This window comes from Larimichthys crocea, chromosome XX (assembly GCF_000972845.2).
Source record: "Larimichthys crocea isolate SSNF chromosome XX, L_crocea_2.0, whole genome shotgun sequence".
Classification (NCBI taxonomy): Eukaryota; Metazoa; Chordata; class Actinopteri; family Sciaenidae; genus Larimichthys; species Larimichthys crocea.
The window spans coordinates 1506067-1529915 of record NC_040030.1 but is presented as its reverse complement, the minus strand read 5'-3'; the positions used below and the strand labels follow the sequence as shown (position 1 = coordinate 1529915).

General features: G+C 39.4%; 1 protein-coding gene across 11 annotated transcripts in view; it reads left to right on the top strand.

Moving 5' to 3' along the window:
* The first annotated feature begins 3846 nt into the window (after nucleotides 1-3846).
* The window catches only part of magi2a (membrane associated guanylate kinase, WW and PDZ domain containing 2a), a 224191-nt gene continuing 204188 nt past the window's right edge, over nucleotides 3847-23849 (top strand). For 4 of the 11 annotated variants that reach the window (XM_027272505.1, XM_010738926.3, XM_019278453.2 and 1 more), the window contains exon 1: nucleotides 3848-4418. In XM_027272505.1, the coding sequence (XP_027128306.1) occupies nucleotides 4118-4418 (301 nt within the window). In that variant the 5' untranslated portion in view covers nucleotides 3848-4117. Of the gene's footprint in view, nucleotides 4419-15531; nucleotides 15662-23849 lie in introns of all 11 variants that reach the window. The other 7 variants (XM_019278458.2, XM_019278455.2, XM_019278456.2 and 4 more) reach the window with 4 other exon arrangements.

Here is a 23849-nt window from a genome sequence, read left to right as displayed (position 1 = left end):
ATTTTCCCTGTGAATTTGTGGTTTGCATTCTACATTTGAATACATACACATGGTGGTTATTTGACAGGCTGATTCTAGTACTTTAGCACTGAATATATGACATTTTGACAAATGTGCTTATGTGCTGGCCTGCAGCATATATTCAGCAGTTGATTAGCCTAGCTTAGCATAAATACAGTAAACAGAGGGCAGCAGTTGGCCTGGTTTTATGCAAAGGAAACAGGAAATAGTTTAATGCATAAACCACAAATTGCTGTTTTTACACTTTGGGTTTTGCACGCTAGATATTTTTTAGGCCTTTTTCAAGCTTCATTTTTGACAGACACAGCTGAAGAGTGTCAGGAATGTGGAGAGAGAGATGGGGAACGACATGCAGCAAAGCCACAGGTCAGATTCGAACCCCCGAGCCTTCGTACATGGGGCGGATGCTCTACCAACACTGCCGTTTCCAGCTTTTATGCCAAGCCCAACCTCCAGGCTCACTCTTTCATGTTTATCAAGTGGTATAAAACTTCTCATATACATCTCTCAGCAAGAAGTACATAGAAAATATTTCCCAAAATATGAAATTATTCTTTTAAGTTTGACTTCTTTTGGGTCAACATAAACAAAATTAATAAGTGACTAGGGATATTAGTGCCTTACTTTAGGGAATATAAAGATGTTTTTACTGTTTTATTTTCCAATAACAAGATATAACAAGACGTGCATCGATGCCTGAATAAAATATACTCTAAACTTTAGAAAAGATTTCTAATTTAAATAAGGAACTATCTGATCAAAGAATAAGTAAACAAGCCTAAGAATCTGATGAAACATTCGATATCAGCTTTCAGCTTTTGGGTACTCTATTCCAGTGGAAATCTTTTTGGCTTCTGTCCCCTTGAAATGAAGTAATGTCTACTTGTAACCCATCATCACAGGTCAGATTGTTTCCTCTGAAGAAATCTAACCAGCTTGGAAGAGATGAGTGGAGTATTTCATGGGAAAAGAGCAAATATCCGAGAGTCAAACGACATGAACAGAACTTGATGTCCACTTACTGGATTGGCCCTGAGCTTTTAAAGTGTTTTTGTGTTTGTCTTTCAACTGCTAACACACTTAGACCACTATTCAACAGACTCTCAAACACCTAAGACAGTGGTTCTTAACCTTGTTGGAGGTACCGAACCCCACCAGTTTCATATGCTCATTCACCGAACCCTTCTTTAGTAAAAAATAAAATATGATTTTTTTACTGGTGCACAAAATGAACCGTGCATTAACATCACCTTGTTCAAATAACAAAACCAACACAGTGCATGAACTCACAACAACTTACCTCAGTGTGACTTCTGCTGTTGCCTTTGAGAGACCAGTTCAGATATGCGTGGCTTCACCTTGGCAAGTGCCAGTCTCATGTCATTTTCACAGCAAAGTCTGTTCCTTTTCTTAGTTTTTATGTCCAGCATCCTCGAAAACGATTGCTCACAAAGATATGTTGTAACAAATGGTATAAAAAATTCCAGGGCGGAGGCTCCACCGAACCCCTGAGACCGACTCACCGAACCCCTAGGGTTCGATCGAACCCAGGTTAAGAACCACTGACCTAAGCAAACTCTATTTGCTGATGAAGGCCATGAGATGTCGATGATAGCTCCGGAAATGTTGGTCAAATGACCTTGAGTTGAGATTATGAGTGTCAAACTGGCACAGAAATTGGGTTTTTGATCAATATTTTGACTCTTCGGAGGGTCCAGACCTCGTGTTGGGAACATGCACACATTTCAGTCAATATTTTTAGATCTGAAACAGCATTTAGACCTCCATCGTGTGAAAAATCCTAATCATTTGGTGACAGTGTTCTAAAATACAGCCTACAGCACTGTTTACAAGAGTGTCTGAATTTTCTAGAAACATCTTTGAGGGCAGAGTAAATCCCTTTGTGTGGGAAACAAGTGCACTTAGCTCCTGACTGGATATTGTTTTTAAGATTTTAGGGCTTAAAAAAAAGGATTAACTTGCCATGACAGATAACTCTGTGTTGTACCTTATTATCATTGTATACCTATACAATTATGGCAGTTAAAGCAGCAAACTATCATTAGTGAGAACGAAGAAGATGTTAGAGAAGGTTTCGAGACGTCAACCCCATGAAGGAAAATACCCACAACAAACATTTGTTTGAAGATGGATTATGCTCAGTCAATTCTTCATTAGCTTTACGTCTCTTTCCTCTGGTTTGAGATAAACACAAGGGGGATTTTACTTTTCGGGCAATTTCTCCTGGCGAATGACAAAAAAACAAACACTGCAGCGGCGAGTGTGTGTATCATAAATGCTGTAAGGGGGAACAAAAAATGTGCTCCTGAAATCTGAACATCATTAATGAGACGCTCGGGCTGCCCTTGAAAGTGTTTCGGAAAAAACACAAAAGCTTCATTCAACGAAAAACCTTGAGGGTGTTAAAAAGAAATCAGATATGCTGCTTTCAAGTTCACCTGAGGATACGTGTTTATAAAATAATGAAAAATACATTTTAAAGACTTTCTCTAGCAACAAAGTTTTTTGACTCTGGTGACCTTTACGGGGTCCTTGTCCAGGCCAGAAATAGACTGTTATTGATGCGGTCCCACTTTCAAGGGGAGAGGAATGACAATGTGTCTGAACAAAAAAAAGGGTATCTGAGTCAACTTTGAAGCCTATATGTGTTGTGTGAAGTGTTAACGGGAGTTCTCACTTCTTTTATTTGAAGTGTCTGTAAGCAAATGTCAAAAAAAAGAAGAGACATATTTGTGGTATGATTATTGCTGCTCTGCTGCCATGCCAGTGGAAATACCGCTACTCTGCCTCACTCTCTCACTTCTTTTCCTTTTTTTTCCATGGAAAGCTGGATTTGGGAAAAGCCTCCTCTCTCCTCCTCCTCCTCCTCCTCCTCCAGCCTTCACATCCGGGTCAGTTGGGTTGGTTGGAGCTGGATGCTGCCTTCAGGTACCCCTCGGAAACTTGTAAACTTAGAAGTTTGGGACTTGTAAACACATCTTCCTTGATGCATGTGGCAGTTAAGATTGGTAAATAACGAATGTGTGGTAAAGTTAAAGCTATAAAATGAATTCTAATGCTAATATTTATTATAGATAGACAGACAGACAGATAGATAGGTAGATAGATAGATAGATACATGGATACATACATAGATAGATAGATAGATAGATAGATAGATAGATAGATAGATAGATACATACATACATACATACATACATGGATACATACATAGATAGATAGATAGATAGATAGATAGATAGATAGATAGATAGATAGATAGATGACTTTATTAATCCCAAAGGGAAATTAGGTCATCATAGCGGTGGTAGAGCTACAAAAACAAACTTATAAACGTAAGTCTGATTTATTATCTGCAGGTGATGGCTAGTTATTTATTGTATATATTTTATTCATATGTACTAATGAACTTACATGTATTACTCTTTATGTAGATTTATAGGGTTTAGCTCATTGGTATTATGGTTTGTTTTGCTTTATTTAAAAGTGTAACTATTATTATAACTCTGGAGTTAATTCCCTGATATAATACTGGCACCTAAGGCAATGATATATGTTCCTCTAAATGTGTATTAGTTAAGGTATAAATATAATAATGCTTGTTGAACATCAGTCACTCACACACATCTACCTAAACTCTTGTTTTGTCCATCCTTGTATATATTTTAGATTTGTATATTTTTTACTTATATTTTATATGTCATGTTTATGCTGTTTGCACAGGATATGTTTTTCTCTGTATGTCCTGTACATACAGCAGCACTGACAACAAACTTGACTTGTTTGTTCTCCAGGTCGTCGAGCTGTGTCGATTCCCGATCTTTGAGCCAGCCCCTGAAGGCGCCACAAGTTGAGCAGCTAATGCAAAGGCAGACTGATGATCCAGCTGCTGTGTGCGTGAGTGTGCGTGAGTGTGCGTGAGTGTGCGTGAGTGTGCGCTGACATGGATACAACTGGCGTTTTACTGCTGAAGCTGGACACATTTCTACAGTGTTGAGGTGACACTGTGGCTCCAAAACTTCTCCCACGGCCGCACTCATGTGATTTCCCCCCTTCTTCTTTTCTTTTTTGAGCCATGTCCAAGAGCCTGAAGAAGAGGAAGAACCACTGGACTAACAAAGTCCATGAGAGTGTCCTTTGCAGGAATGAGGAGGGGGAGCTGGGGCTGGAGTTGAAGGGCGGCGCGGAGCACGGACAGTTCCCGGTTATCGGCGAGCTTCTCCCGGGCAGAGCGGCGTGCCACAGCGGTAAACTCTTCCAGGATGAACTCCTGCTGGAAGTCAATGATACCCCGGTGGCTGGTCTCACCACAAGGGACGTCCACGCTGTGGTTAAACACAGCAAAGACCCAGTCCGACTCAAGTGTGTCAAACAAGGTGAGTTTTTCTTTTTTCTTTCTTTCTTCACAACAAACTTTTCCCGCATTTCGTACGTTTTTTTTTTCGCTAACGGTTTCCGGACGACCGTTAGCTCTGACACGCTTTTTGTGTTTTTGACAGCAGCTGTTTCTGTCTCTCTCTCCTCATTTTCTCCTCTTTAAACAAACCACGTTAAGATAATTAACTTTTTATATGTTTTTAATGTTGTTTTAAGTCTCCCCTTACGTACATATCATGTCGTTGTTGTTTAAAAAAAGGTGTTTTGGTTGTGTTGGTAGGGTCCTGTTGCTATGTGTAGCTTTTTTTAAGGGGGTGTGTTACATTTGGGGCAATCAGGAAAAAACACACTCCACTGGTACTTCAAGTACACAAGTATGAAGTATCCCAGCTGTGTATTACACCATACTGATGCAGTATTCAGTGTAATATATCTAAATGTCAACATAGGTCAACATTACAGGATACCCAGTAGTGTTGGTGTCATTGGATTGGACAAGTTCAGCACAATGTTACAAGCAAAAACCATGTGTCAATCAATATTTACACGTTTTACAATCACATATTTTATGATTTATGTATATGAAGATGGAAAAATGCATCAATTAGTAGATGATCAGAAAGATAATTGACATTAATTTTGAAGTTTTTTGTCATTTTTTAAAGCCGCAATGCCAAAGAAGGCAACATTTCCTGTAGTAAACTGATACTTGTTACTGTTAGTTACTATAGAGAAACTAATTGACAATGAAATTAATTGTTAGTTGCATTCACACAGCTACCATAGGTCAACATTACAGGATACCCAGTAGTGTTGGTGTCATTGGATTGGACAAGTTCAGCACAATGTTACAAGCAAAAACCATGTGTGTGGTCATAAAACAGTCAATGTTTACACGTTTTCCAATCACATATTTTCTGATTTATGTATATAGAGATGAAAAAGTTAAGCAAATGCCTCAATTATTGGATCCATAGTGGATGATCAGAAAGAGTTTGTTGTCATTTTTTAAAGCCACAATGCCAAAGAAGGTGAACATTAGTTACTACAGAGAAACTAATTGACAATGAAATTAATTGTTAGTTGCATTCACACAGCTACCATAGGTCAACATTACAGGATACCCAGTAGTGTTGGTGTCATTGGATTGGACAAGTTTAGCACAATGTTACAAGCAAAAACCATGTGTCAATCAATATTTACACGTTTTCCAATCACATATTTTATGATTTATGTATATGAAGATGAAAAAGTTAAGCAAATGCATCGATTAGTGGATGGTCAAAAGATAATTAAGCACTAATTTTGAAGTTTGTCATTTTTTACGGCGCAATGCCAAAGAAGGCAACATTTCCTGCAGTAAACTGATATTTGTTACTGTTAGTTACTATAGATAAACTAATTGACCATGAAATTAATTGTTAGTTGCATTCACTGTAATATTTCACATAGTTACCATAGGTCAACATTACAGGATACCCAGTAGTGTTGGTGTCATTGGATTGGATAAGTTCAGCACAATGTTACAAGCAAAAACCATGTGTGTGGTCATGAAACAATCAATATTTACATGTTTTCCAATCACATATTTTATGATTTATGTATATGAAGATGAAAAAGCAATCACATATTTTATGATTTATGTATATGAAGATGAAAAAGTTAGCAAATGCATCAATTATCAGATGATCAGAAAGATAATTAAGCACTATTTGTTGCCATTTTTTTTAAACAAGGTGAACATTTCCTGTAATAAACTGATATTTATTACTGTTATTTACTATAGAGAAACTATTTGACAATGAAATTAATTGTTAGTTGCATTCACACAGCGACCATAGGTCAACATTACAGGATACCCAGTAGTGTTGGTGTCCTTGGATTGGACAAGTTCAGCACAATGTTACAAACAAAAACCATGTGTCAATCAATGTTTACACGTTTTCCAATCACATATTTTATGATTTATGTATATGAAGATGGAAAAGTTAGCAAATGCATCCATTAGTGGATGATCAGAAAGATAATTGGCACTAATTTTGAAGTTTGTTGTCATATTTTTTTAAAGAAGGTGAACATTTCCTGTAGTAAACTGATATTTATTACTGTTAGTTACTATAAAGAAACTAATTGACAATGAAATTAATTGTTAGTTGCATTCACACAGCTACCATAGGTCAACATTACAGGATACCCAGTGATGTTGGTGTCATTGGATTGGACAAGTTCAGCACAATGTTACAAGCAAAAACCATGTGTCAATCAATGTTTACACGTTTTCCAATCACATATTTTATTATTTATGTATATGAAGATGGAAAAATGCATCAATTAGTGGATGATCAGAAAGATAATTGACATTAATTTTGAAGTTTTTTTGTCATTTTTTAAAGCCGCAATGCCAAAGAAGGTGAACATTTCCTGTAGTAAACTGTTACTATTAGTTACTACAGACTTTAATTGACAATCATAAGTCAACATTACAGTATATCCAAAAGTGTAGGTATCATTGGATGAGATGTTGGATCTTCTCCAAACCAAACCTATTTTACAAGTCCAGCACAATATTACAAGCAAATGATCCTGTATGACTGACACGTTTTTACACATTTTACAATCACCTATTTTACAATTTATGTGTATTAAGCTGAAAAAGTGAGTTATCGATAAGAGTTGGCATCGATGAGTTGATGAACAGAAAACGAAACTGGCACAAATGTTTTAATTTTTGAAGCAACAACGCCAAAAAAGGTGATTTTCTTAGCCTTCTTTTACAGTAAACTGATATTTTCTGACATTACAACAACCAAAGGACTAACTGAGAGACTCATTGACAATGAAATGAATTGTTAGTTGCAGCCCTTGATGTGTAAATGTCTGTGATACTTGTAGCTTGCTTTCTTGAAGGAGAGTAAATTGCTCCACATTTGCTTTTTAACCTTTGAATCACATGTAAGTTCAGACATTTAAGTATGCAATATTTATTATCCAATTTGTGCTACATTGAGTTGACTAAATTGGATTTGGAAAGGATATTGTATAAATATTAGAGCAAATCCCCAAGTCCCCTATTTCAACATTATAGTGGTGTCATGAGAAATGAAAAATACCATAAAGTACGATAAGGTCACAGTTGTTGAATGCCACAGACCCAGCACAAGTACCCTCAGGAATATTAGGTCTTTTTTTGTTGTTGTCTGAGCTGGAAGTGCCGTGGATTGCTTAAGCCAGTGTTGTGGTTTCACATGGAGCCAAGATTGTAATGTCCAAAGTCTCCAAAGCTGTCGGGAGACATTTCTGAATTGCAACACATGCGGCGGCAAGAACACCCGTGTTGACTCTCGCATTTTAACTCGATTCCAAACTCCGTTTAACGCTTGTCAACTCCAACTCGCCGGATGTGATGCTCTTATGTCGCGGACACACTCCTCTGGCCGTTCTGTGTCTTTGATCCTTGCAGCTAATGGCGCTCGGTGTCTTGTATTGTGAGCTGAGAAGAGGATCTACGCGGGCTCTCATTTCGGGGTGAAAAATCAGCAAAAAACCCTGTAAGAGGCTTTGGATCAAAGTCTTAGTGTGTTTGTATGTGTGTGACGGTGCGTGTGTGGGATTTATTTAAAAGGCAGCCGAGCTTATATCAAACTAATGTGCTACTTTTTTTCCCCCTCCCATGAAATATTTATATCCTCCAGTGATTGCTGGAGTGATTGATATTCTCTCTTTGCCCTGCTTGTGTTTGCTCTGCTCGTGGGTTGTTTACAGTGTCAAGTTGTTTCCAATATGGTTGATATGTACGTTAAGTAAATACCATGGAGGGGAAATGCTTTGCACTGTCCTTGCAGCAGTGGGTTCAATAACATATTTTTCACTTTAATCTGTTTCAGTATTATCACAGTGAGGCAGGCCTGGCAGATGATACGTGTCCGCATGCTCTGCTGCAGCGTCTTTTGATTTTTCGTGTGAGTGTGTAATTAAAATCTTTCTTTGCGGGAAGTCGTTTGTTTGCGGTATACTTTTATTGATGGTGGTGTTATCATGTAGGTATAGGACTGTATAAAACATGGACATAGTATCAGTGATGTCACCCACAGTGTGGTGCCTCTGGCAATCTTGACAATTCAAAAATGAGCCAAGACGTGGAGCGTCGGTGTGCCTCGGACTGACTGAATGAAGCCACCTGTCGATCAAAGCCACCATGGTCTAATTCAGCATAACTTTAAGCCTTAATATAACAGAACAGGAACAGGTGAGCTATATAAAAATTCACCCTCAGTACAGTTGTCATGAACGGACCAAAACAGTTTTTTGTACCAGGCTGTAAACATGTTTATTTCTGCTGTGAAGTTGGACATTTGAACATGGGGACTTATGGAGACTGACTCACTTCTGGAGCCAGCCTCAAGTGGAGGTTTTTGGCTTCATTTCACAGCCACAGAGATTCACTGCCAAAACATACTTAACTTAACTTGGAATATCTGTAGAGCTGAAATGATTAGTCTTAAAATCAATCAGCAGCTGCCGTAATTAATTAATCACTTTAAATCAAATAAAAATGAAATAAAATCTAGCTTCTCAATGCACAGACTTGGTTACTTTTCTTTTTTTGAATCACGTGGTGGTGGTAAACTGGATGTCTGTCAGATGAAACACAAAATCTGCAATTGTAATGGACAATATTTACTATTTAACCAGTTTATAAATAAAATAATTAATCTGAATCACCTTTATTGGTTTAAATGTGCTTAAATGCATACGAGGCATACATACAAGGACTCGAGTAGAAATAGACATTCAAACAAGGACACCAGAGCTGAACAAAGAGTGATAAAAATAAACTATTATATAAGCCTGGAAAAAAAACAATAGGTGTATGTATGCATGTGGTATGTGTGTGAATGGTAAGCGTTTCTGTGACTTGTAACTAATACACATAGTGCAAAGGAATAGGTATACATAAAGTTTATTTAATTACTTAATTGAGAACATAATCTAATTCATCTGAGCTGCAGTGATTAATAGCCAACTATTTTAATTCTCTGATTTCTGCTTCTCAAATGATCATAAAGTGATTATACAGGACATTTGAGGACGTCAACTTAACATTCTCCACCATTTTCTGACCTCGTATGGTCCAAACAACCAACAGATAAATTGAGAAAATGAAATTATAATTAAAATAATTGCTAGTTGCAGCCCTGAATGACAAATATTGGCCCCTCCAGACACACAAAAAGGTATTTTTTTTACCTTGACTATGTGTGTGGAAGCTTGACATTTGCCTCATTCTGCACTGATGCGCAGACAAAAGTGTGGTTCAAACAAACGTTCAAATGGAGATTTACACCAGCTCATAACGTCTTCTACATAAGCTCAAGACTTCCTGTGATACAATAAAAGCTTTCTGCAGCATTTACTGTCAAAAGGATCCACAGAAAGTGTTTGAGTTAACACTTAACAACATTTTTCTGTTCTGTTTGTTTTACCAGAGCTTTTCCTCCATTGTGTTTTGGACTTAATGTTGTTTTCCAACTCGGCCTTTTAGATGGTCGACAAATCACTTAGGCTGACGTCCTTTAGATTTAGATAAATATTGGTTATTGTTAAAACTACTCGAGCGCCAGACTGTAAGCAGAAAAATGTAATTTTCTCTTTCAGCGTTGGGAGTACTTGAAAAATTGTTGCGTTTATGAGCACAAAGGATAAAATAACATGCAGCGATAATAATAGTGTAGGACTCTTTTTGAATTCTGAGCACAGTTCAGGAGTGTTCTTGAGTTTAGGTGAAGCTTTTGGTAAAACTGATCCAATTGATCTATTGATGTCATGTTGTCCTTTTGCATAACTTATCCTTTGTTAATAGGAGCCTCTTCAAATAGACAAACTGCCAGCAATTAAACCTAACCCCTGCTCAGATATTGGGTTACAATGGACCAGCCACGTCCCAATAAAACAGCCATAAATTGTGCTTTGTTTTCCCTCCTTTAGCCTCCAACCAATGAACAGGGTCACTGACCGGTTTGCATGCATGGTCGATCTCCAAAGGTTGTTGATGGCCTTTTTGAATAATACATCAAGTTCTCTTTTGCAGCGGGTCGCCGCTTCACAATGTCACAACTGTATAAGTGCCGTCCCTTTCTCCTGGGAGATCTTGTCCGAATTGCCAACTTTCATTACGATCTTCTCTGTAATTAAAGAAGTCAGGTAAAACGTTATTATCCCATCAGGGGAAAATTGGTCGCAGCCAGGCATAATGCAACAATCTTCACAGAGAAACAACGGTACAAATCGAGACAAAAAAACAGCTGAATGCTGAATACATAAAGTGCTTAGATGCAGAGATCACATGTGCAAATTCAGGCTACTTATTGCTGTGTAAACAAAAGAGACTATATGTTTTTGTCCTCTCAGCAGGAGCCCTGTATCTACAACCAGAGGGTAGGAGCTCAGACTCCCCTCTATGTGTGGAGTGATCGGGACAGTCCAACATTGGCATCTGTCTTCTTTAAAACCTGCCTGTAGTAGAGGTCAGAAAGCTGCAGCTGACTCACCCTAAAGATTTTACTGGCCACTTTGACATGGCGGCCAGGCCTATTCTTACTCCCAAACCATGCAACAATACAGGAGGACAAAACAGACTCAGTGAAACTTTTATAAAACAGAGTCATCCTTGTAGTTCAGGCTTCAAGAGTACATTTTTGTTACGTAGTACAGGATCTCTTGGATGTTTTTAGGAACTGAATCTACATTTGGTTTGAAGCTCAACTTGTTGTCAAACATGGCACCCAAATACTTGTGACTTTCCGCCATTGACAGTATAAAAAAATGGATGCCACATGTGTGACATCACCCATAGGTCTCTGAATAGCCGATGTATAGCTAAAAATACGTGCCACCGCTTTGTTGGTAGTCCTGCCTCCTTTTTCGCCTCCCAGCTAATCTAAAAATGGCATGGATCATCAGCGGACCTGAGGCCTGGTTGCTCAAACAAGCCATCTGTAAGGGCACCCACCTGTCAATCAAAGCGGCCATGCTCTTAATCCTGCATAACTTTAGGCCTTAATATAATCTGAACAGGTGAGTTATATTAAAATCCACCCTCAGTACAGTTGTCATGAACGTGTAAATTAGCTATAGAGACCAAAACTGTTTTTTGTACCAGGCTGTAAACATGTTTATTTCTGCTGTGAAGTTGGACATTTGAACATGGGGACTTATGGAGACTGACTCACTTCTGGAGCCAGCCTCAAGTGGACATTTGAGGAACTGCAGCTTTTGGCACTTCTGCATTGACTTCACTTCACAGTCACAGAGGTTGCTGCTTGGTTTCCACATGAATTTCCCTTCCCCTCAGTCTTGATTAACACTTTTTTTTTCTGTCATAGTGATCACATGAATCACATTTTTGTATTGTAGCACTTCTGTACCCAACGCCTGACATCCTAGGGCAGTATCCCCTTTTACACTTAACAGTATTAGGCCATTTATTAGTCTCTGAGGTGAGGATTAGATTAGATTGTCACTGGTAATCAGGCCTGCCCTGTAGTATTTAGGATGTAATGAGGATCTCCACAAAACACTGATGGGTTAGAAGAGAACACAGGGCTCAATTACAATCCCAGGGACACGGTGGATTCTCATTAGAGCAAGACATTAAGGAGAATGTAAGGAAATGACTCCCCCTGTAGATCTGATGATGTAAAGGTCAGAGTTGAACATTTTAACCTTCGTAGAGCTCTGATGTACTTTGTATTATATACTTTATATATTTATACTTTACTAATGCTTTGAATGTGCGTGCATTATCATTTCTGTAGGGATGCACTGGGTCGGTATTGGAGCAGTTAGTGACCTTTTTAAGCAGATCAGGTAACGGACCTATCAACATTAGATACAGTCCCTTTGTCAAAGTCATTGTAAAATTCACTGTTTCAGCAAACAGTTACAGTTGTTACGTCATGGAGGACAGCAAAGCCTGCCCTCATGTTTGGTATAAGCAGTATTTGGAGAGAACAGGTCAGATGGGATCCTTCATATACTGAAATACCTCATTGCATTGCTTGTGCACATGCTTAAATGAATGTTATGTGGTTGGTAGATGAAGCTAACCCCAAGATTGCTGGAGGTAAGGTCAGCACCAACAACAATGACGGAGAGTTTTAGAGAAAGCGATGAAACTTGTCGCATCTGTTGCCACCGTTTTAAGCTTGATTGTTACATTATAGCAGCGGTTACTAACCTTTGGCTCATTTTTGTCAAGGAACAACATGAAATTAAACATCTTTTCAACAACCTTTTCCTAAAACCACTCTAGGAGACCTTTTAAATATAAAGACAAAGTCTAAAATGCGACAGGTCTCAGGAAACTCGAAAAACATGGCAGATTGTTTTACCACTTGACAGAATTGAAAGCAATACTTTGGTGGCACCTAGAGATGATTCAACCCTTATCTGCTGCTTAGTGGATATTTCTTTTTAATCCTCCAGGTACACACAAAGCATGCAGGCGAGTATCGTGCATCATATTTGCATTGCAAAGTGGGTAAAAGGCGAGTGTGTGAGGAGCTTTACAAATCCAAATCGCTCTTAACTCAGTCTTACCTTGGATAATCTGCATGAAGAGTGAAAATCCAAACTGTCGCCTTCTCTGTAATTCATAAATATCGCTGCCAAAGCGTCAAGATAAATTAGCTTTACATCATATTCCCTGCTCCTTCCCCTCCATCTCTCTCTCTCTCTCACATCAGTTCAGTTTCCCAATTCAGCCCCAGTGAAGGATTAAATGTAGCCAGCTATGGGGGCTGTCACTGCATCCTTCACTGGCACTGCTGTGAGGAGCTCTTACTGTAGCTGTACATCACTGTGGCTTCGAACTGTGTGCTGTGAGTGGTGTTAGGCGCAGGTAAAAGCAGACATTTCCAGGTCAGCCCAAGGCAATCAGCATGCTCGCCGGGATGCCCACTTAGTGCTGGATGGTGTTGGGGAAAGTCATTACAGCAGCCTGAGCACGGGGAGCTTTAGCAAGGCAGAAATGGCAGCAGTCATGTCAGTGCCTTTCTAGTCTTTTTTAAAGGTTGTTTTTAGCTAACAGCGAGGCTCAAGGGACAGCGGTGTCGTCTGTTGCTCCACCACTTTGGTCTCAGAGTTGAAAAGTCTTGGTCTTGGATAGATTGCCTTGAAATTGTTGGAGACATTAATCGTTCCCAGAGGACGGAGCTTTAATGGCTTTGGTGATTTATCTATCACCCTGTGTTAACATTTTAAATGCTGCATGCAAAAGAAATGAGTTTTAACGTCCAGTTGTAATAAAGTTTATTCCTGACCTCGGAAATGACTCGTCGACCCACAATAGGTCTATTTAGAAGCTGTTCTGGAGCTTTCAGTCATAAAACATGGTCTTGATCAGCAGATTAAGGCTGTCTGTTGTCTTGAAAATTTGCCCGCCAGACTTTTTAACTTGCTCTGCTTTATGTGCTCCTTAATATGTGAATATGCTACGTAGTTGAAGTGTTCCTCTTTTGCCTGTTTTTATGAAGTTTGCACAGGGTGTTTTATTTTGAAAATTGACAGGATTATTCGCTGAGCGGAGACCCGTTTCTGGGACGCTTCTGAAAGGACAACAGCGTTTGTGGCCCAGGTTTTAGGAACTGTTTTAGAGAATTTGTCATGTAGTCAATGATTTCCTTTTTTGAATATATTCTTTTTGAGCTTTATTTGACAGATACTGCTGATGAGTGACAGGAAAGAGGAGGGATGACATGCAGCAAAGGGCCACGGGTCGGAGTTGAACCCTGGGCCGCTGCGGCAAAGGCTGAGCCTCTGTACATGGGGATAACGTTGATTCAACGACGTAAACTGTACTGTAAGATTAGATTGAGGCTCCAAAAGGAAACTTGAAATATGGCTAATGAGCTCAAAATGATGTTGAAAGATTCCATACTCTTTATGACCATTTTAATGTGGGTCTTCTTTTTTAATTCATAACTCATAGAGTGTGCCACTTGGACACTTTTCCTACATCCTACCGTAGTTATTTCTTGGGTGTTGCTCTTTAGTTTTGCTGAGCGAGGATAGTGAGGTTCCAGCTTTATTGTTGACATTTCAACCAAAAGTCGTACTCGACTGAGGATTTGGCCGAAACGTGGCCGATAAATCTATATCTAAATCTAAATCTAATAAAGGAACTGTGATTTATTTTGCTCATAATACCCTGGTCTTTAAGTCTGTCTCTGTGCCATTTCATTAAGGCTTCCATGCGGCGACTAGACCGACACAATAATTTGATTTTGGAAAATAACGAGAAGCCTTAAAACTTTGATTAAAGGAGATCATTTGCCCCGTTGTAGCACTGCTTTTGATTAAAAGTTGTATTTATATATAAAATATATATCTCTCGATATTACCCTCCATGTTTCTATCTTATTCCGTCTTATTCAAAGGTCTCCACTTGCAGGAATACCGTGCATGACCCCAGCCCTTGCATAACGATGTGTCACGAACATCCCACACCAATGCTGCTCATGCGGTGGCTGAGTCACTGTCTTGTGAACTGCATGCAGTGTGGCTGGAAGCAAGTATGTTAGAGCAGAAATGTAGGATGAAGTCATTCATATCAGCTGAAGCAGAAGGTTAAGGTCATCCTTGTTGAGTCCAGGCAGGAATCCCGAGCACATAAATCCACACAACAACAGAAACAATTCATGAAACGACACCAGCTGGCTCAAGGGAAAACCAGCATGTTATGACACTATCAAGTCAATGGCGCGTGCCCGTGTAATGGAATGACTGATGTGAACGATAATGAGTTTGGACTGGTCACTGGCTGGTGTTGTTGCGGCGTGTTCGTGGGGGGGGGGGTTTGAAAGATGGGACGGGGGCAATCCCTGAGAAGTTGTGTCGAGTCAGACACACACTGTTGCGTGGGAGTGTGGTAATGATTCTCAGTGCAGTCAGACCCATCTGTCTTCTTGTCAGGGTCCCATTGAGAGTGTTAAGTTGCACCAGCAAGTGTAACACAGAAAGTGTGATGCACATACGCGCACATAAAGAGCTGCTATCCTCCAGTATGCTGCATGTGTGTATATATTTGTGTGTGTGTGTGTGTGTTTGTATCAGCGTATCCCCGGGGCTTTTGCACCACTTACCACATGCTGTCCAATCATGCCTGACAGAGGTTTGGTGGAGAGATCCTGTTGTCGTTGCCTCTGTTACACTGTCTGACTGCCAGGCTCACCTCTGGGGACAGGTAATGATAAGGCACACACACACTCTCTCACTCTCACTCTCTCTCACACACATATATAACTACCTTTCCCTCCTTGTCAACATCAGCCATCTGTTGTGGCAAGAGGAAGTATTCCAAGGACTGAGAAATGGGGAGGCTGCAAACTTTTGTGTGTGTGCGCCATTGAATTAACAACAACTGAATGTGTCAAAGAATCAGCTCTTTATTCAAAGTGCTGTTTTTGTTCTCTTCATGACCTTCCCTATCTTATCCAAGTTCAGTGAACGAATGGTGTCTGTAGTGTAAAGAGACTCAGAATAGAGAGGAGCTCGTTACCTTTTCAGTAAAATGAATTATAGACAAATGAGAGACGGTGTGTACATACAGTAATCTGTTTCTCTAATCCTCGCCTGTCTGCTCGGGTTTATTTAAGTGCATGTACAGTTTGTCATTCAGGTTGCTACTGAATGTGAGTGAAGTAAGAAGCTGTCAGGTTTTTTTTTGTTCCTCACCTGCTTTGGTCCTTAAAAAAAAGCTATTACAGCATTTCTGAATAGACCTGTCATATACAGGCGCACATGATGTATGGCAGCACACTGGATTTATATCTGACAATTATTTAAAATAACACAAAAGAAATGACATTAGGTCAAAGGTTACCCTAATAATAATTACCGTAACCCAGAAAAAGTGTTGCCTTTTATGTACTTTATACAAAGTTGCCCCGTTTGTAAAGATATGGAACAGAAAAAGCAGCAAATCTTTCACACAACTCGACAGAGGTGGAAGTGATTTTGACAATCTTAAAGAAGATTCTACTTGTAGATCCGTGAAGACGTTTCGTCCCTCCTTTTTGAAGACGTTTCTTCAGTTCTGAACTTCAGTACAGAACTGAAGAAACTTCTAAAACAAGTCCAGTTACCCCAGATTTGACCCTTCTTGAAGAAAGATCTGGTTGACTGGTGTTTTCAAGCAACAAGACTAAGAGTCAGCTTGGCAATACTGAGCTTTTTCATGAATGAAACCTAATGACTATTGGACGTATTGGACTGATAATGGCACTCGAGGATCACAAAGTCATTAGGATTCATCCTCTGGAGACAATGAATGCCTGTGATAAATTTCATGACAGTCCATCCAGTAGATTTACTTCAGTTGTATTGTTATTTAAAAATGTGTTAGTTCACTGACTGATTATTTCAGGCAGAGCGTGTGATTACAAACAGGTGTAACATTTAGTTTTTCCAGATGGCCCGGCATCTTTCACTCTGAGTAAGTTTGAGCAAATGATTCAGAGACTGAGTAAGATTAAACTTCTCATTCAACACGCCTATGCTCTGTTTGAACAGCACCGATATCCACATGTTGGCCACACTTAAAGTGCGAGCAGCGAGGCTGTGTGTTTACCTGCGTGTAGCCTGATGATTGATCGATGATTCTGTCAATTAAAGCTGTTTTTGTGAATTTTAATGAATAAAAAGACAAAGCCGATGGAAGACTCATCAGTTTACTGAAGAGCTTGATGTTTTCCCTCACTGACATTAACATTTCAGCTATCAGTGTGTATGCATTGCATTTTAAACATCATGTAATAAATGATTTACTGAATGACACCAGGCATTTTTCTTACAGGAGTGAACATTTGTCCTAAAAAGATGCTGTTATGTTTTTGTCAATGACACCTCTTTTGTCCCAAAGATAAGGTGATTCTTCTCGTCTTTTGTGACAAATCGCTGTTGTCATCTTTCGTCAAGTTTGAGTTTTTCTTTGCATGTAGAGCAGTCTTGTTTTCACCCTCCTTCAGGCCTCGTCTTCATCAAAAATCAATCAAAGTCACAAAGAAGAATAGTGCAGACCCAGCAGCCCTGTGGGCAGATGATGAAGCCAGAGTAAACATCAGAGTTGTGAAGCTGTGATGAATCACAAAGTGGCTCCGGATCGCTGTTGTGCAACTTGCAAAATTTGATAGGTGCACCCCCTCTGGATACCGGAGGATTTTCTTATAGAGGGCGATGTTGTAAGATTTCATATATCATTTTGGGAAAAGTTAATATTCCTACACCCTCAAACTGCCAGTGGTATGAATATAAATGAGATCTAAATGGGATATTTTGGAGTGAAGGCACTGGGGAGGGTGAAATTGGCTGACCTGCTCACACAGAGAAGGGAATATTAAGCAAACTCCTCAGCCCACACTGGGTGTTGCTGATTCACCAAAAAAGGGAAGAATCAATACGGAGCGATTAAAGCCTTTCTGAGAGCCGCGGTGGTTGGTCTGTCCTTCTCTGCTCGTCTCTTGGCAAGGATCAAACAATCTTGTTTTTTCGATGAGTTGGTGTGAAAGAAAGTGGTTGCATTCGTGTCCACTTCAGTATGTGTGCTTTTGATTAGGGTTGGACCAAGATGGATTTTTGTTGGATAATCGCATCTACAAATCATGAACACACAAAAAAAATCAATCACCAGTTGATGATCCATGTAGAAGACATGGAAATAAAGGAGCACCATTGTTCTTATATTGTAGGTTAGTAACTTCTGATTGTTGTATGTTAAGCAGTAGCTCCAGCATCTAACTCCTCATAAAACCACAGATTTTAGTTTTTCATGATTACACTTGCGTACAGTTTATACGAATATAACTTGTCAATCAATCTTCTCTATTCTCTATTTCCCAACAATTCCTTTTAAACCGTGAAATAAAACCAGTGACGATACCCCAGGCATCAAACAATCTGATCACAATCCTTGTAAAGAATGCAGCGATATTGATCGATTACATGCAAGAACTGCAGTCCAGAAGTGACAGAGCTGCAGTTTGTGACAAGATAAAGAGTCGGCAATAAGACTGTAAATAAGACATTGATTTACCGACAGACACTATCGATCCTACAAGCAACAACACAGACACATTATTATCACGTGTTTATTCAATAAAACCTGCCACTGTCTTAGTGTCTATGCGCTGATCACATCTGTCTTAATCTCCCGCCTCACACTGAGGATTCATACGTCCTTGAGGCCAGTTCTGTCTGTGGATATTTTTTTAGGATTCCTGTCAAGCCCTATACTAGCTTTCAGCTTCTCTTTAGCAGCCGCCCCTCCACCCAGTTAGTTTTGCCTGCAGCGAGGTCACCTCCAGCTGCTTGAAGCCAGCTCACATCATCACTCCTGGGAGTTTAACATTTTTTTTATATGCAGCACTGTCTCCCACCTTTTCTCTCCCCTCTTCTTTGTCTCCCTCTTTCCCATTCACGCTCTCATTTCATCCCGTTCTCCGCCGGGGAAAGCGAGAGAGACGTGTTTAAATAGGTTCAGGAGATGAAGAGTCTGTCCCATGTGCTCGCAGACATTATTCATGCCTTACTAACTGTCAGCCAGTGAGCGAGGGACCTTCTGAAAGACAGCCTGGCCATGAGAGAGAGAGAGAGAGAGAGAGAGAGCGACACACCTGATGCTCAATAGATGCCGAGAAAGCACAGAGAGGAGAGAGGGAGAGGAAGGAGAGTTGACAGACAGCGAGAGGAGAAAGGCTGGCACTCTGCTTTTCACACTATTCTGGTTTTAATTCGATTGACAAGCACAGCAGCACTGTTTTCTGTCTTCTCTCTCGGTCCATCAGATAAAGAGACACAGCTCTGGGCATCAGCTTGCCTCGTTTGCTCCTTGATCCTCCAACAGATTCGTTTTTTAAAAAAAAATTGTCTTTGTTTTAAGTCGTATATGTTTTAAAGTGCCGTTAGAGTCCACTTCACTGACTGTGGTTATTTTTTTATTCAAATGAAAAGCTTCTTCTAAAACAACAAAAGACGCAGTTATGAGATTATCTGTTTAACATATGAGGCATAGATTAATCTGCTAAGAAATAATAAACAAAAAACAAAAATCAGATTGTCATCCTGGTCGTGTTGTCTATTAGAAATACAAGTTTAGAAGCAGCCTAAGCAAAGACTTAATTAACTCTTTAGACTGATAAATTACTTTATTGCACATGATGCATCATAGCAAAGTTGAAGAAATATGACAGCAGTCTACTGCAATGAACAGTGGACTGATTGATTAGAAGAATAATGGCCAATTATTCAGATAATCGATGAATTGTTAATGTAATTTCTCTTTCAAAAATGGCAGAAAATGCTGTTTTCAGCCTCTCAAATATGAGGAGATGTTTTTCCCTGGTTTATATCATATTGAACTTTTGTGTTTGAGTCTTGGACTGACAAAAGATAAAGACATCACCTTGGACTTTAATAAACTGGAATGAACAGTTTTTAACTATTTTCTTCCATTTAAAGGTCCAGTGTGTAAAATTAAAGGGGTTCTATTTATACAACATGGAATATAATTAGTGTTTAATCACCTACAAAATAAGAATATTTGTGTTTTTTGTCTTTAATATCTACAGATGTCACGGGTCCTCTTCCACGGAGTCCGACACATTGACAAACTAAACACACCATATTTTCTTTGTCACGCTAGAAGGCAAAGGGTGACACTAGATTCCACTGAATCCTACACACTGCTCCTTTAGTAGGCCAAATAATTAATCTAGAAAATAATGGGCAGGTTCATCGCTGATGAAAACAAATGTTAGATGCAGCCAGTGCAATTAACAAAATTATTATGTCATTATTTTAAAGGGTTGTACAGGAACGTCCCCCATGACCGAGTCTGATGAGCGAGCATGAAGAACCGAGCTTCAGTTTAATGAGTAAAACGAGTAGCTACAGACATATGAATATATCACAAGAGAAGGAAATGAAAACCAGGGTTTGCTTTAAGTTTCTCTTAAACGTCAAACCAACTGATTGTTAGAGGAATAAGTAAAGGATGAGCAGAGTTAATTATGCAGCTTAGACAACACATTTAATTCCTCCATATGCCTTTTTGAGTTTATTGTTACACTGTTGTTTGAATTATCTAGATCTGGAGCAGTATATTAAAATAGCCTGAAACATAATATACAGAGCAAGACTGGGAGAATGCTTTGTGGTGCTGATTGACACAAGTCCTCGAAACTGAATGCTGAAATACGTCAGCCGTAACATTACGACCACTGACAGGTGACGTGAATAACACTGATTACCTCGTTATCATGGCACCTGTCAGTGGGTGGGTTATATTGCACAGCAAGTGAACATTTTGTCCTCAAAGTTGATGTTTATAAGCAGCAAAATTTGGACAAGCATAAAGATTTGATCTCCAAAACTGTAGATCTTGTGCGGTGTGTTTTCGGTCTGCAAGTGGTCCAAAGAAGGAAAAGTGGTGCGGTCCTATCCAGCAGACAAACTACTGCATACTCCTATGCTTACATTGCTGAAAAAGTAAACGTTGGTTCTGATAGAAAGGTGTCAGAACGCATCACAAACCAGCTGCTATGGTTCAGGTTTGATCAGGTTTAGGCACAATCATGGTCACAGTTGGAAGAAACCGGCATTGACTATTGGTTGGAAGGGAAGCAAACAGTTACATTTGCAGAAGTAGCTGACGTTTTGTCGTCCTGATTATATTTAAGTGGTTCAGTTATTCTTCTAGTGAAATGAATGAATGGACTGTCTCTTCTTTCCCAATAGAAAACATTAGTCATCGTTGTTCTTGAAAGGCATGTCATTACCCAAAACGCTGTCATATTCTTGGCATTTGAATATTGAGTCAAAATGTTTTAACATTTGAATATAAAAGTTATTTCCCATGAAATGTAATGAGGTACATTTACTCAAGTCCTGTATTCAAGTACAAGTTTGAGGTACTTTTTTTATGCAACTTTCTACTTTTACTCCACTACATCTGAAGACTCAACCACCTTGATTTCAAAGCTTTACTTTTCATACTACACTTCTTCAAACTCTTTCTGTCCGGTGGAAACTTGTTAACCAAATTTGGTGATTTTTAATTAGAGTTTTTTCTGATAAACTGAAGGTTTAAGTGTTCCTTTTTATGGTTTGAGAAAAAAAAGTTCTCCTCCTTCTGAAACAAAATGTGGAGATCTTAAACTAAAGTAAATTGAAAAACCCTCCTGGATTTGCTGGAAAATGTTGAAAACGGCTCATTGAGCTCATGAAACTTTTGTGTTTCTCATCCAGCAGTATATAGAGTAGTTCAAATGAGCTCATCTACAGCAGTGAGTGCAACTTAAACATTGATGCAGCAATTGTATTCATCCAAAAACAGCATATATAATAGAACAAGATGCAGGAGTTTGACTTGTAGTGTTTGACTTGGAGTATTTTCAGAGTGGTATTAGTGCTAAAGGATCTAAATACTACTTACGCAATAATCCACCAATATGCAGTTTAATTGTAGATGTCAATTATTTAAAGTTTATGTCTATTTTTCTAGTTTTTGGTGAGAATGAAAGAGAGTGGTTTGAAACTTGGCACAGACTCGGTGAGATTGTCTTTTATTTTTTGGCAGCAGTTGGACGATTAATCTCTCAAATGTGTCACGCAGCAGTCAGACCTTTTAGTCTAAATCTTCATCTTTAACCGCTTCGCTCTGCACTCTTGACGTTTGCGTCTGGACCCAGGTGACACATTTACGACCACAAAGAGCATTGCAGGTCGAGGCGAGGATGCCGATGCCAGGGATCATTAAACTGTGATTCACAGTCTGAAGAAAAAGGAAGGAGGAGTCGGGTACAAAAAGAGGAAGATATCGCCACTGACTCACCTTTGATTGTAACGACAGCATCTGTGTGTGAGAGGCTACATAATGAAAAAAGGTTAATTGCGTGATTGATCGTTAGTAAATAAATTGAGGGGGTAGGTCACAGTGGAGAAGGTGGGAAGGTACGTAACTCTAAACAATTTCAGGAATATTCTGCAGCCTAATGAAGAGAACAAAACGTGTGTGGGGTCAAGTGAACACAGTAAACATACAGTAAAAGTCCAACAAAACTTGAGGGATAGTGGTGATGTTATGACTGATATTGTAACACCGAAAATACACTGCACAGCTGAATTTATGCGCCGTGCTCCGGCGTCCGTGAAAAATAGAGGCTCTGCGTATGTGTTGCGGAGGGCTGCCGGTCGCCGCAGTCGGATTACTATTAGTATTTGTTAGTTTCAGTCATACGATAAACTATAGTCTTGGCTGCAGTTATTTAAATTTAAGTTAATGGAAGTTTGAGTTTTACTCAAATCTAAATTGACCTTTTATTAAAAAAACAAAATTACTGTTTGTACAAAGGAAATGTATCATGAACACTAAAGATGGACTACTTTGAGCAATGAAGTCAACAACGGTTTGTATGAAATCAGTTGTGGTTTTTTGCACTCCAGTTGTATTTTTCTTTTTTACACTTTGCTTCGAATTAGGGCAAAGTTGGAGGTTAAATCGATCTTTGTTAGAAGCTCTTGGTTGTCTTGATGCCAGAGTAGTAAAATAAGGAAGAATCTTTGGGCTGTCGGCCACACTTTGCCGTGTCCGTGCTCTGTTCTGAATAACCCAGAGCTCTTGGCTGTTATTTTCTCTCCTGTGCTTGCTTTCTTTAAACATTGATTTTATGCTTCAGGAGATTTGAGCATGCTGAAAATATGCTGTCCAGAATATGCCGTTTGACTTTATCCCCACAGCGCGGTTGAATCAGACGTTGTGTGCTTGGTGCTTGTAGTAGAAAGCAAACCTTTGGCTTTGACTGTTGATTGAAAAGCTCATCCCGCTCCTGGCTGATTGTCCAGAATTTCAAAAAAACAAATTTCTTTACATTTTATTTCAGATAAAAGCGCATTTACAACCAGTGATGAAGAGAGCTGTTAATGTAGAACACTCTCATCCACCCCCAACAAGTTCCCATCACCCTCAGGCAGCAGAGCCATGCTGTGAAGGGGACTCGGCAGCCGTCTGGCGTCACATCGTCCTCGTCTCTTCCACGTGTCTCTGCAGAATTGCTGTTATTCACCACAAAGTATGCAGTAATTAGACTGAGGTCAAGGGAGTGTGTGGCCTCTCTCCCTCCTGTCCCGATGCAACATCATTTAAGAAAGTGGCACGGCAAGTGTTGCCTGACTTCCAATTAACAAAGAAATGCCCCAATTCTTCACTCCTGTCACTCCCGCCTTGCTGTTTTCACTATATTCATTAATATTCCCTTTTTCCGACTCCCTCACCCCGTTCTGCTTTTCCTTTTATTTTCTTCCAGTGGGGGGAAAAACAGACTTAAATGAAATTTGGAGAATGAAAAGAAAATTGAAGGCACAATCATCGTTGTCGC